The following is a 13,183-nucleotide window of genomic DNA, read 5'->3' as shown; positions in this document are numbered from 1 at the left end:
ATTTTTTAACTTTTCACTGTTGAAATAATCTCAGACTTACAAAGAGTTGCAGAAAGCTTACAATGAATTTCAACACGCTCTTCCCTAGTTCCACGAATGTAACATCTCCCGCAACCTTAATACGCTGATCAAGATGAGGCAGCACCAGTAACACTCCTATCTAACCTGCAGACTTTACGCAAATTTTCCCAAGTGCCCCACTAATGTTTTACTCTGGTCGAGTCCAATCCAAGATCACAGGTTGGGAGCCGCTTTGAAATGTCTCTCTCCCTTAGCATCCACATGTAACCAGTCAGCAAGTTCCATCGATTTCCCCACATACTTCTCCAGCCCACACACTGAGTACCTCCATGGCTACTATTCTAGAAAAAGCCACTGAGGTCTTGCGCCTGATCCTGCAGCAACCTCCTCATTGGTCTCCCTGCTTTTTGTCTCCCTCTAACGCAGGGCTCAGCACAGTTTGGAGTAAAGGGCCCGAAAGTAAATATTTCAGGCTTCGCGGGCCACACAGTCTCTCCTGCATCTACTCAGCTCTGCCATTGCAGCGCAAAGGTAGCCATAGGCAATTTATAAACGAATAGGCGTGGCAGTGTTCCAATAAAACTTTATTTGCGGACACTGAAATTTGAATTTCCTGTAACCTTTACATATGACAAAATATTTTTCTTTTGATATTTTTCAACCATTTAAAAATATACAAGCCATCCTTAGCTTGTAGGTTGTCACCACCACAGTTTGCTGACCCCCTGCTCTAACCCGTTCCTCACACAACATCCAGAAACACGCTGAGCTCTCTCTTCCGCTTCAATTCTGCACTCCGAGTAGGACAAAGCCCGCAGTGCCTGGGTGCTGCCCCTCTCACCTCATCCTGGACTTCTCACCCTCTCTTTCACCACCCCCTACCCACTCTACCCTTCTTTTCCAGAAGGTCATCTCTGTTTCGGGGCCTTTGCACACATTGGTCCTCTACTTAGAATGCTCTTGCCTAGATTCCCTCTTCACCTAGATAACTTCCACTTATCTTTTGGATTTTGGGGGCCTTTTTGGGTAGAGAAGCTTAAACTTCCTCAAGAGATCTTCTCTGGTCCTCCCCCATTATTAATGCTCCCCTTACTATTCTCTCATAGTACCATGTCCTTTTAATTTTCTGTTTCCCTTAAAACACTTACCACAATTGGTGATTATGTATTTGGGCTTAATTTGATTTTAGTGGAAAACTCCTTGAAGTCAGGGACCATGTCTGCCTTGTTTGCACAGTGGACCAAGCACCCAGCACAGTGTCTGGCATAGTGGGTGTTCCCTGAACGTCAGCTCAAGAAATGGATCCTCTACTAGAGCTCCTCCTTCACCTGCAAGAATGGCCCCTGTAAACTTCAGGAAAGGGCCCAAACAAGCCAGGGCAGGCTTCCTGAGCAGGCCTCCTGGACACCTGGACTATGCAGAGGCATTTCCGAGGTACCTTCCAACGAATCTGCTCCGGGCAAATTCCTGACCCTGGAGGAGCTTTCACTAAAGGCCCCACTCAGAAACCTGCTACGCATTTTCACTCTAATGCCATCCATCTGCTGCGCTTCCTGCCTTCCAACCCAGAAACAGTCTCCCCCACTGAGGTTAACCCCTCTCAGTAACTCTGGGATTGCCTGAGATCTTAAAAACATAGCTGTTGAATCAGAACACTTTATTCAGCTGCCAGTCAGGAATGCTGGGGCAGTGTCCAGAGGCCACGGAGGGAAACAGCAGCCTTCAGTCCTCTGCAGGGCTGCCAGTTACCTTTAAAAGGACAGATCTGATCTAGTCACTCTCATCCACACTGCCCACTGCCTGTAGGATAAAGTCCAAATTCTTTAGCCCACCTTGCAAAGCTTCACCATTCAAGTCCAACCTATCTTTCCAGCCTCATCTTCCATCTGCCTCCACCCCATCCTGAACTCAATATTCTAGACACTCTAGACTGGAACTGTTCAGAACAGTTGCCACTAGCTTTTTGTGGCTGTTAAATTTTTAATTAATTAAAATTATATTAAATGTAAAATTCATTTTCTTAATCACATTTCAAGTGCTCAATAGCCACATGTGATTAGGGGGTACAGCATTGGACAGCGTGGCTATAGAATGTTTCCATTACTGCCAAGATTCTATTTGGACAGCACTGTTTTAGACAATAAGACCCGCTAACCATTTCCTAAAAGGCTATTTTAATTATACAATTTACACATAAGTACATTCTCATTGTTCATTTTCTAACATTACAGAAATCTTTACCATTCTAGACCTCTCCCTAAAGATAATCACCGAAATAAACTTGGTGTATATTCTCTCCGAATATTTTGTGTGTGCTGCACTTGGCTTTTTTTCATTCAACAGTGTCTTAGAGATCTTCACATAAGAACACATCTCTAGCCCGGCTGGCGTGGCTCAGCGGTTGAGCATCAACCTGTGATCCAGAAGATCATGGGTGGATTCCCGGTCAGGGCACATACCCAGGTTGCTCTATTCCCAGTAGGGGGCATGCAGGAGGCAGCCAATCACTGATGCTCATCACTGATGTTTCTATCTCTCTCACTTCCTCTCTCTGAAATCAATAGACATATTAATAAAAAAAGACACATTTCTAGCTACCTTATATTTTAGGTACTGCAGAGTAATCCAAAGAGTGAATGAACTTTAGGTTAACCATTGCACTCCTATGGACATTCATCTTTCATTTTCCCTTATTGCAAACAATACGATATGCAAACATCTTTGTATGTTTTTGTGCACATGTACACCTTTGTCTAGGATAGTTACCAAAAATTGGAATTGCTGGGTCATATGCTAACACCCCTGGGACTTGGCACACCCTGGAACTTCCGCCTAGAATGCCTCTCCACATGACTAATTCCTGCTCATCAAGACCAATCAAGTGTCACCACCTTGTGAAAGGCAGTCTCTTCTGCCTCTTTCCCCATAGTACATGTCCACATATATCATTATTGCACACCTAGAGCTCTGCCTTATTTATCATTGTATTCCCAACACGCAAGCATAAGGCTTAGCATAGAGCAAAAATTCAAATGTTTTATTGATTGCATGAATGAATGGATAAATAAATAAAGGAGTGAAGGCACAGTGGTTAGGACATTCCAGATGCTCAAGGTAAGTCTGTGAGTGTTGTGAGCTTGGGCTTTGGACCAATCTGCCACCTGGTGCCCCAAGGCAAACCACCTCTCTAGGTTTCTGTCTATCCAGCCCTCTGACCTTGCACATCTCACCTTGAACTCTGTTCAAGTTGGGTACTCCACTGGTAGAGCAGTGTGAGTATGTAAGGGCTCTGGCTGTAGAGCACAGAAATCTGAGCCCTGGGGGCAGCACTAGCGGGGGCTGGCTTTCCAAACGCAGCTCTGTCTCGTTTTTTCCCCTTTGAAGCAGCTCGGTCTGCTCTGGGTTTTGGTTTATTTTTTCTCCCTATGGTACCTTAGGGGCAATTAAGATCAGCTGCAACATTTCTGCTTTCTGCTTCCAGACTGAACCCAAGGGAAGCCAGATGTTTTACACCCGGCACCCACTCCTTGTGGTCTGATTAACAGCCCTGTTTTCTGAGTCTCTCTGTGACCTGGCTTCCCTAGATCCCAGAACCTGGCTTGCAGCCTTTATTTTTAATGGGATTTTAATAAGTGGCTCCTGTAATTAATTTCATTCTTGTGTTTTCACACTTTCTGTCTAGGTGCCTAAAGGCCCCCAGGCACTAGGTGGGATGTTAACAGATTATAAGTAATACAAAACACTGTGCTGTCATTAGACACCACCCCAGCGCCTCTCATTTGCAGGTGTTTTACAATCCTTAATTAGCTGGGCACATGGCCGGTCTGGGAGGTCAGTAGGGTCACATGTCATGTTTTATAGAGACAGAAACAGAGATGTGGAGAAAAGGGATTTGTCCAAGCCCCAGCAGAGTGGGTGTTGAAACTGGTTTTCAGGAGCACATCCTGCTGGGCACACACCCTGAGAGCCAAGGCAAGGATCCACTACTCACGCACCATTTGCCAAGCGGCTTGAGGCCTCTGCCCAAAGGTGGCGCGCCTCGGGTGCCTCGCAGGCACCTTGGGAAGGCAGTTTCACCCTCCCACTGGGACTGCGGAGCAAGTCCGCCCTCGGCAACTAATACTACCACTTGGAATGACCCCCATTCATTCCCTTATGCCGTTTTCCATTTTATGGGCGGATTTATCTGCATAAAGAACGCGTCAGCAATTCCTCCCGGATTTAGAAACATAATTTTGCTATTTTTAAAGCTACCGTTAAAAAATCTGCGACCACGTACTCACACTCCTCTGGGAGAGTGTGTGGGGGGCGATGTGCACGGGTGCGTAGGAAGCGTAGGTGCAGGAGAGGGAACAGCCTGGCCTGCGCTCCCCAGAGCGCCGCGTCCTGCCCCGCGGGCGCACGGCTCCGAGCGCACCCGGGCTCTCCAACCGCGAGCGAATTTGCGCCGTCGGGACCCTGGGAGCGCCCGGGCGGCCGACCCCGCGGGCCCGAGCCCCTCTCGCTCACCGGGCAGAGGGCACGGCCGCCGGGTCACCAGCCCGGGAGCGGACGGGACGGGCGGGGAGGGGAGGGGAGGCCGAGCAGGTGGCGACTAGGTCAGCTTCGGGACATTCTTGCACCGCTCCAGTGGATATAAATAACAGACCGCCGGCTCCGAATACTGCCGGGGTGGGGGCAAGGGGGTGGGGAAGAAGGGACTTATTTAGGGCGGGGTGGCATCGTGGCGATCTGGAAAAAGCCACTAAAGCTGGTGACTGAAAGGCGGCGGAGGGGCGAAGGGATTTAAGAGAGACTGGTGACCCAAACTCCGGGCGTAAGAGCACGGAGGGGGAGGGGCTCGGGCTTTTTGCGCCACCCCCGCCGCGCGCCGGTCCCGGGCTTGAGAATTCGCCTCAGATTGGCAGGCAGGGCCGCGCGCTGGGAGGGCACGGCTTGGAGTCCTGGCCCTGCCCACTACAGATCTTGTGCAAGCCGCCGAAGGTATCCGATCCCCATTTTCTGCATCCGTACAATGGAAATCCTAATGCTTTCACGGCGATGGTTGTGAGCTACGTCGGAGCTAACGTCTAAGAAATCTGTGATCTGCAAAAAAATGTAAGGCAGTGTAGCCCCAGGCCTCCCTCCAAAGGGCGTCCACGCGGGCCCGATCCCCTCGCGCTCCCACAGGTCCCCCAGGCTCTGCGGAAGCCAGGGAGGGGCAAAGCTGAAATTGGACTCCCCGCCGCGGCTCGGCGCCACCCCGGAGCCGGCCCTGGCACTTCTCACGCGGGAGCCGCGACCCGCGGCCGGCGCCGGGGGAGCCGCAGGTCGCCGCGATGCCCGCAGCCCCTGCGCCCGCGAACCGATGGTGGGGTTGGGGCCGCGGCCGCGAGGAGGGCGGGGCGGGGGGCTGGGCTTCCCGGGGGAGGGCCCGGCGCGCTCCGGGAGGCGGCGGCCCGGGCCCGCGAGCGTCAGGACTCGGGCGGAACGTGGCGGGACCCGAGTCACCGCGACGCGCAGGGAGGACGCGGTGAGTGCTGCCCGACGGGGCGCGGGGAGGCGGCGGCGGGAGCGCCGGCTCGAGCCCGCCCTCTCCTCCCTCCCACTCCTGGAGTTTGCAATGGGACCGACTCTCTCCCCGGGATTCTCCGGCCACCCCACTCTGCGAGGACGGAAAGTTGCCGCAGAACCGAGGGGGTGCCTCACTTGCGGCGTCGCGCACCCCGAATTTTCCCAGGCCGGCCGGGGGGAGGGGGCCTTCGAAACTGGAGGGCCACACCATCTGGGGCCCCAGAAAGGGCCTTCGCGCCCCGGTGACCCTTTGCCCTCCGCGAAGAGCTCCAATTCCTGGGGCCGCTGCCCCGGCCACCATCTCCAGTCCACCGCGGGTCCCCCTCCCCTCAGCCGTGATCGGCCGGCCCCACCCCCGCCGAGACCGAGTTCAACAAGTTTGGCCAAGAAGCCCTGGAACCTCCATTGCTACGCTTGGCCAGGCAGCTCCGCATGGGCTCCAGGGGCTCCGAGTTGTGCAGTGTCCGGCTGGCAAGAGGGGCCGGTCGCAGGGCGCCGTGCATAGGCTGAGACCGGAGCCCGCCGGCCCCTGGCCTCCGAGGCTCGGTGTGGAAGCTCCGGGTTTGGAGTGCGTCATCAGGGAGCAGGCACCTCGGCCGGCAGGTCGGGTTTCCAAAAGTGCCCCTTTGTTATGCCCCTCCCTGGCCCTGCCTCCTCCCCTTCCCCGCGCCACCCCCTCCCCCAGCCTCCCGGGCCACCATTCCAGCCGCAGATTCCAGCCGCTGTAGTCTAGGTGTCTGTCTCAGGACCAGACTACCGCCCCCTCCTGTGCCTTCAAATCAGGGCTGCCCGCCCGGCGGGAGGGGCTGCTGGAAGCAGAGGCTCTTGGGCGCAGCCTGTGACTCAGGACGGGATGGATGGGCAGGGCAGGATGGCAGAGCTCCCTCCCAGGGGCTTGCTCCCAGCTGCTGGGAAGGGGGAGGGCCCGTCTGGCAGGGGTTACCTACCTGCCTCAGGTAGGGAGAGTGGGTTCTTCCCTGAACCCCAGGGTTCCTTACCTTGGCCCAGGCAGCTATGAGGAGACCCTGCCAAGTCCCAGCCCACTTCTCTGGGCCCAGTAGGTGCTGACTCCCTGGGCTGGGAAGCTTGCATTATCTGCTTTCTGAGCTCTTGCTGTGGCAGAGAGTGTTCTGGGGACCGACCGGGGTCTCTGCTAAGGTCAGGAGGTACAGGGTGCTGGTCCTCCTCAATAGGGGCCAAGGTGCAAGGCCCACCCCTACAGCTAGATCTAGCGGGGCTGTGGGGCCTGGCTGTGCCTGGGGCTTGGTCTTGTGTTTGCTCTGGGAGGCGGGAGGGAGCAGTGCCAGCCCTGCACACACAGCTTGCTCTGTTCTGGGGCCAGAGAGAGGGAATGGGTGGGGGGCAGCTCTCCCGGGAGCTGGGAGCTTGGAGGCTGGAGCGGGCAGGGGGCCCGGCCCCTGGATGCCTGACTGGGACAGCACCTAAGGCCCGTGATTTACAGCTGCAGCTCTGGTTTTCTCCATCTGGCTGGCAAGTCCTTTCTGTGCAAATGGGACAGACTCACGAGGAAGCAAGGTGAAGGGCTGAGGACCCTGAAGGGGCCAGCTGCTCTGCTTTGTGCCTGGGCACCTCCACTGCAGGCCTGAGCGCTCCTGCTAGCTTAGGGGTGGAAGCCCACTCAGGCCAACCTTTCACAAATCTGCTGTAGCCACTGGGTTTCCTCGTCTTCAGGGAGATGGCATCTGTTTTTTCATTCAACTACTATCTCTAGTGCCTGGAGGAACCCAAATTGGACCCACAGGAAGTCTCTGTCAATGACTGCGGACAGATCCTGTCCCATCAGTCACAATCCACTGGGATTTATACCCTGACTCATGGGTCATAGGGGCTGTGGGAATGGGGATGGTGAGTGGGGCTGTGTGACTGTGGAGGAGATGCCTCAATTTTGAGTTTGGAAGAATGGGTAAAGGTTCATCAGTTTGGAGGGGAGCACTGTGGTGAAGCCCTGCTTTGGGGGCAACAGGCACATTCTGTCCTCATTGGGTGGTGTCCCCTGGGCTTGTTCAGAGAAGGAAGCAATTTCCTTCTAGGAGTTTGAGTCGGTGCTGTGGACAGCTGAGACCCTGCCCAGAGGCAGGGAGTGACCACGTGCCACTGTGTCCTCTAGCCCCTGGGGTGGTGGCTGTGGAATCGCCATGCCCTCCTCCGTAATTCTGGAGAATACTCTTACAACTGGTCAGTCACCTGTCTGGCTCCCTCATGCTGCCCCAGACTCTGGGCTTTCTGGGGGGCGAGGGGGCTGAGTTGCTCATTACCCACAGAGCCCTGTGGGACCTCAGATGCTGTGGAACAGGATCAGTGTCTCCTTGTGACTGTCAGGCCCCTCACACTGCTGTTCATTGCTTGGTTTGAGTGTTACACCAGCCCTGGCCAGAAGCAGACCAGGAGGCAGAATTTCCATCTTGGGAGGGATCTGAGGCTTCCTTATGAGGGGACAGTAAAATGCACTTGTTCTAGCTTCTTGGCCAAGATAGGACTCAGGCCTCTTGGCTTTCAGTCCTTTCCGGCCAAGAGGCCACAGGGAAGTGTGGTTGGGCACCCTCTGACTTGTCCTGGTCTGGAAAAGGATTGCCTTATTATTCAAGGAAAGGCAGCAGGACCCCGGCTGGGGCAGGCGTCTTCTTTCTCATCTGCAGTCAGGGCAGTGGGGCCCTCTGCCCACTACCCACCCCCGCCTGCCATCTAATCCCCAGCTGGATCGTGTGACCTGCCTGGCATTCTCCTGGCTGGAATCTGGCGCTTCTGACAGCAGTTGCTATATTGGGGGAGCTGGGCACCGCCCTGGATGTTCTAGGTCCCCGCCCTCACCCCCTGCTTTGCTCTCATTAGCTTCAAGGGAGAGTCACAGTGGCAGCTTTGAGAGTTGGACAGCTGGGTCCCTGAAGTGATCTCTAGGCTCCAGGTACATGGGGTGAGATGGGGGGGAAGGGCAGATCCAGGGTGAGAGAAGGAGCTTTGAAACTGCCGTCCTTGCCCCTATCCTGGCCCCTCCTGGGGAATTCCAGACCCCTGTCTGCTAAGACCTAGTTCCAACAGCTCCTTGGATGGTGGGGACGGTGGTGGGGGTGAAGCCCAGGGATGAGAGGGTCTTTTCCTATTACAAAATGTGTTATGTCCAGTATATGTCCAGCTTCTCTGTTTACTTCTATATTCCACAGCCCCAACCCGCCACCATTCCGTGCTGCAGGGACACCATGGCTCCAGAGGAAGACACTGGAGGGGAAGCCCTAGAGGGCAGTTTCTGGGAGGTGAGTAGCTGGGTTTGGGAGTGGCACTGTAATGCCCACCCCTCTGGGCCCAGCCACCTGTCCAAGGGAGTTGTCTAGCTGTCAGCACCAGCCCTGGAGGGGGCTTCTCCCTGGCCACACTGCCCTTTCCATGTATGCCCCAGGCTGGCAACTACAGGCGGACGGTGCAGCGGGTGGAAGACGGGCATCGGCTCTGCGGGGACCTGGTCAGCTGCTTCCAGGAGCGTGCCCGCATTGAGAAGGCCTATGCCCAGCAGCTGGCCGACTGGGCCCGAAAGTGGAGGGGCACCGTGGAGAAGGGTAAGCCAGCAGATGGGCCTAGCAGGGAGCAGAGTGCCACCAATGTGGGACTATCAGACAGGGAAGCTTCTTTTTGCACCTCTGGTGGAAAGGTTGAGGCCCCCATGTCTGCCTTCCCTTTAAAGGGAAGACCCTCCTGGTAATTCTCACAATAGTGTTGTTAGAGTTCTCAAAGTACAGTCATGAGTTATTTTGATATTTCTAACAACCCCAAGATGGAGATAGTCCTGATCTACACATTTTCTAGAGAACAGTGTGGAATTTCAGAGAAGCTAAGTGACTTGCCTGAAGCCACACAGCTAGGAAGAACTTAAGCTTGAGCCAGGCCTTCTCATTTGGGATCTTTTCACCCTAATAAGCTCCCTTCCTTAGGGCCAGACACTGGTTCCTCCTGAGGCAACAGAGTGCAGTGGTTCATGCCACAGACCTGGGCTTGAGTCTCAGTTTCACTTGTAGCTGTAATGCTTTGGGCAATTAACTTCACTTCTCTGGGCCACTGTTTTTTCACTTGTTAAATGTTGATCGTGACACTGTCTTCATAGTGGTGGATGAGGCAAGGATTCATTGAGTTCTGATAGCCAAGGCACAGAGTGGATATTCAGTAAGCAGCAACTGCCGTCGTGCTCTTCATTTCTGCGACCCCCTCTGTGCCTGGCACCTGGAACAGCGCCCAGTGCAAGGGGGTGGGCTTGTTTCTGGTGGCCCCTGGCCTGGCCCAAGTCCCATCCCTCCCTGCAGGCCCCCAGTATGGCACGCTGGAGAAGGCCTGGCACGCCTTCTTCACGGCGGCCGAGCGGCTGAGCGCGCTGCACCTGGAGGTGCGGGAGAAGCTTCATGGGCAGGACAGTGAGCGGGTGCGTGCCTGGCAGCGGGGGGCCTTCCACCGGCCAGTGTTGGGTGGCTTCCGAGAGAGCAGGGCTGCTGAGGACAGTTTCCGCAAGGCCCAGAAGCCCTGGCTAAAGAGGCTGAAGGAGGTGAGCCTGGGAGGGATGAGCAACAGAGGCACGCCCCTCCCTAAGTCCATGGGCTCGGGTGTGGTGGGCAGGGTCCAGAGTTGTCCCTGTGTGTGCCAGGTTGAGGCTTCCAAGAAGAGCTACCATGGAGCCCGAAAGGAGGAGAAGACAGCCCAGACTCGGGAGAGCCACGCGAAGGCAGACAGCGCCGTCTCCCAGGAGCAGCTGCGCAAGCTGCAGGAGCGGGTGGACCGCTGCACCAAGGAGGCTGAGAAGGTACCGCTGTGGAACCAGCTGCCCAGCTCAGGGCTTCCTGAGTGCCCTTCTCAGTCCCCAGCACTCCTCCTGCTCTCATCCTCACCTGCCACCCTCTCTCCAGATTGCCTTTTAAAGGAAGAACCTGAGAAAAGATGATGCTATACCCAGGGAAAGAAACAGTGCAAGTTCAGGCATTGGGATGATTTTAGCAATTGAGACCTTCCTTCCCTTCCTTTCTCAGTGTACCACCTGGGACAACCTCTCATGTTGGTTGCTCTGCCCGAGTGCCCTCTCCTCCAGCTCTGCATATCCAAATCCTCCCATCCTCTGAGGTGCTGCTCAGTTTCCACCTCCATGAAGCCTTTTCTGATTTCTCCTACCCCTCATTGGTGGACCTAATCTCTCTCCATCTCATCTTACTCTCGCTTTTAGCCTTCACTCACCAGACTCTAAAAGCTGCTGTACCCAAATATCACCTCTCGTGTTAGGCTGCTGGGGTCCTAGGGGCAGGAGCTGGGTCTTGTGACTGGTTGCCCCTGGTGTCTAACCTAGGATAGGTAGTCAGTAAATACTAGCAGAGTCCTGAGTGGAAGAAGGTCTCCTGCTGACCAGGTCCCCTCCTCTCCCACCCAGACGAAAACCCAGTATGAGCAGACACTGGCAGAGCTGCATCGCTACACCCCGCGCTACATGGAGGACATGGAGCAGGCCTTTGAAACCTGCCAGGCCGCTGAGCGCCAGCGGCTTCTCTTCTTTAAGGATATGCTACTCACCTTACACCAGCACCTCGACCTCTCCAGCAGTGAGAAGTATGGCCTGCGGGGTGGGCGCGCAGATCTGGGGAAATGCTGGGTCTCTTCCATCTCCCCTGGGCTCTGGCTGGGCTGAAAATGATTGGGGGGGTACAAGGGCCCAGGGCTTCCTAGTTTGAGGGTTGTGCCTTGGGCCACAGGTTCCATGAGCTCCACAGAGACCTGCATAAGGGTATCGAGGCTGCTAGTGACGAACAGGATCTGCGCTGGTGGCGCAGTACCCATGGACCGGGCATGGCCATGAACTGGCCACAGTTTGAGGTACGTGTTCCAGGTGGGACTGGGAGGTAGGGTGGACTCCCACTGGGCTCAGCCTGGACCTCAGGAGCAAGGCTAGGACTTGGGATGAAAAAGTGAAGGTGGTTTCGATGGCCTTGGCTGCCACCACAGCCTGTAGCCCAGCCTGACCCTAAGCACTGTCCCCACAGGAGTGGTCCTTGGACACACAGAGGACAATCAGCCGGAAGGAGAAGGGTGGCCGGAGCCCTGATGAGGTTACTCTGACCAGCATCGTGCCCACAAGAGATGGCGCTGTGCCCCTGTCTCAGTCCCCCAGGTCCCCAGGGTGAGAGCCAGGAATCTGGCTATGCAGCTCTGGCCCCTGCCCTCCTTTCCTTCATTCCCTTCACACCTGAAGTGGGTTAAAAATGGGTTCCAAGGACCTTAGGACCTAGTAAATGGCTGTAATGCCAGTTTTCATGGTGGTGTAGATTTGCCAGATGTTTCCCATGTTCCCTGGCATCTACTGCTCACGTGAGCACTGTGTGGCAGGAAGAACACCTGAGCTCACAGGCATGTGTGGCAGAGGCCGGACTGGGCTCTTTCATTTCTTCCCCACCTGCGTCTCCCATGGTTCCTCCCATAGATGAACCCTTGACTGAGAGTCCCAGGCTCTTTCGGTCCAGGTGTTCCTGGTGCCCTGAGCCTGCCCCCTTCTGCTTCCCCTCTCCAGTGGTGGGCAGGATGAAGAGTGGTCAGATGAGGAGAGTCCCCGGAAGGCTCCCACTGGGGTGCGGGTGCGGGCGCTCTATGACTACGCTGGCCAGGAAGCTGATGAGCTGAGCTTCCGAGCAGGTACCTTGGGACCCCTTTCCTTTTCCTTTCCAGGCTTCAGACTCCCTTCCCCGACTATTGTCCTGAACAGGGGTGTGGAAAAGGGAAGCCAGACACCTATTTCTCAAGGGCCAGTTTTCTGACTCTTAAGGTTGCTCTGGGTCCAGTCTGCAGGAGTCAGAGTGTCTGCTCTGAGCCCTCGCCTGCCTCTCAAAACCACCAACTGGGACCCGATTGCTGCATTCAGGGTCTGGGGTGGGTGACTTTGACCTCCCTCTGCCTGAGCCACGTCTCTTCCCCTAGCTGGATTCTCTGGGCTACTGCCTGCTCCCCTTCAGTCCTTGACCCAATTGCAGGAACAGAGCTGAGCCAGGGCAATTGGCAATGACCAGTCCCCTTTCCTCCAGGGGAGGAGCTGCTGAAGATGAGCGAGGAGGATGAGCAGGGCTGGTGCCAGGGCCAGCTGCAGAGTGGCCGCATTGGCCTGTACCCTGCCAATTACGTGGAGTGTGTGGGGGCCTGACTGCCCTGACAGCTCTTCTGCAGTGTTTCTCCACCCAGAGCCAGAGCCCAGCTTCTCCTGGGGCCTGAACCGATGTGCCCCTGCTGTCTCTCTCTGTCCCTTGAGGAGGGAGGGAGTCCTGGGAGGGGGGGCGTGCCTAGGAAGGGAAGGCCAGCTGAGTCTAGGCTGAGGGTAAGCTGGGAGGTCAGGAGGTCACAGAAGGATTCAGGGGTACCTGGGCCTCCCCAGTAGTGCTTTGGTCTCCCCAGGAGTCCTGGACCCAATTCCTGGCCTCTGTGTTTTGGGGCTCCTGGGGTGGGCTTGAGGCGAGTGTAGTTCTGGGCTAGCAACACTCTTTTGTGGCTTGTTCTAGTGTGTATTAAACTTGAAGAAGAAAGCATTTTCAGGCGTGTGTGTCTGTTTTTTGATACTCCATCCGTGTCAGGCTGCAGAGGGCATCGG

General features: G+C 55.6%; 1 protein-coding gene across 4 annotated transcripts; it reads left to right on the top strand.

The window, feature by feature from the left end:
- Positions 1-4,804: 4,804 nt before the first annotated feature.
- Positions 4,805-13,118, top strand: PACSIN3 (protein kinase C and casein kinase substrate in neurons 3). 4 transcript variants are annotated; one of them, XM_016204016.2, is made up of 10 exons: positions 4,805-5,118; positions 8,425-8,497; positions 8,754-8,843; positions 8,987-9,143; positions 9,882-10,117; positions 10,217-10,372; positions 10,988-11,163; positions 11,307-11,427; positions 11,595-11,731; positions 12,119-12,473. In XM_016204016.2, exons 3-10 carry the CDS (start codon positions 8,790-8,792, stop codon positions 12,360-12,362), a joined length of 1,281 nt encoding a protein of 426 aa, XP_016059502.2. In that variant the 5' UTR covers positions 4,805-5,118; positions 8,425-8,497; positions 8,754-8,789; the 3' UTR covers positions 12,363-12,473. The 4 variants fall into 4 exon arrangements, with proteins under 4 accessions (XP_016059502.2, XP_016059503.2, XP_087677984.1 ...); XM_087821858.1 differs by lacking the exon at positions 4,805-5,118 and adding an exon at positions 5,457-5,533; XM_087821859.1 differs by lacking the exon at positions 4,805-5,118 and adding an exon at positions 12,627-13,118 and having other exon boundaries at positions 5,905-8,497; positions 12,119-12,240.
- Positions 13,119-13,183: the final 65 nt, after the last annotated feature.

The sequence above is a fragment of the Miniopterus natalensis genome, chromosome 11 (assembly GCF_054644295.1).
Source record: "Miniopterus natalensis isolate mMinNat1 chromosome 11, mMinNat1.hap1, whole genome shotgun sequence".
NCBI classification, from domain to species: domain Eukaryota; kingdom Metazoa; phylum Chordata; class Mammalia; order Chiroptera; family Miniopteridae; genus Miniopterus; species Miniopterus natalensis.
The sequence above is the reverse complement of the archived record's forward strand: the minus strand, read 5'-3'. Positions and strand labels throughout refer to the sequence as shown.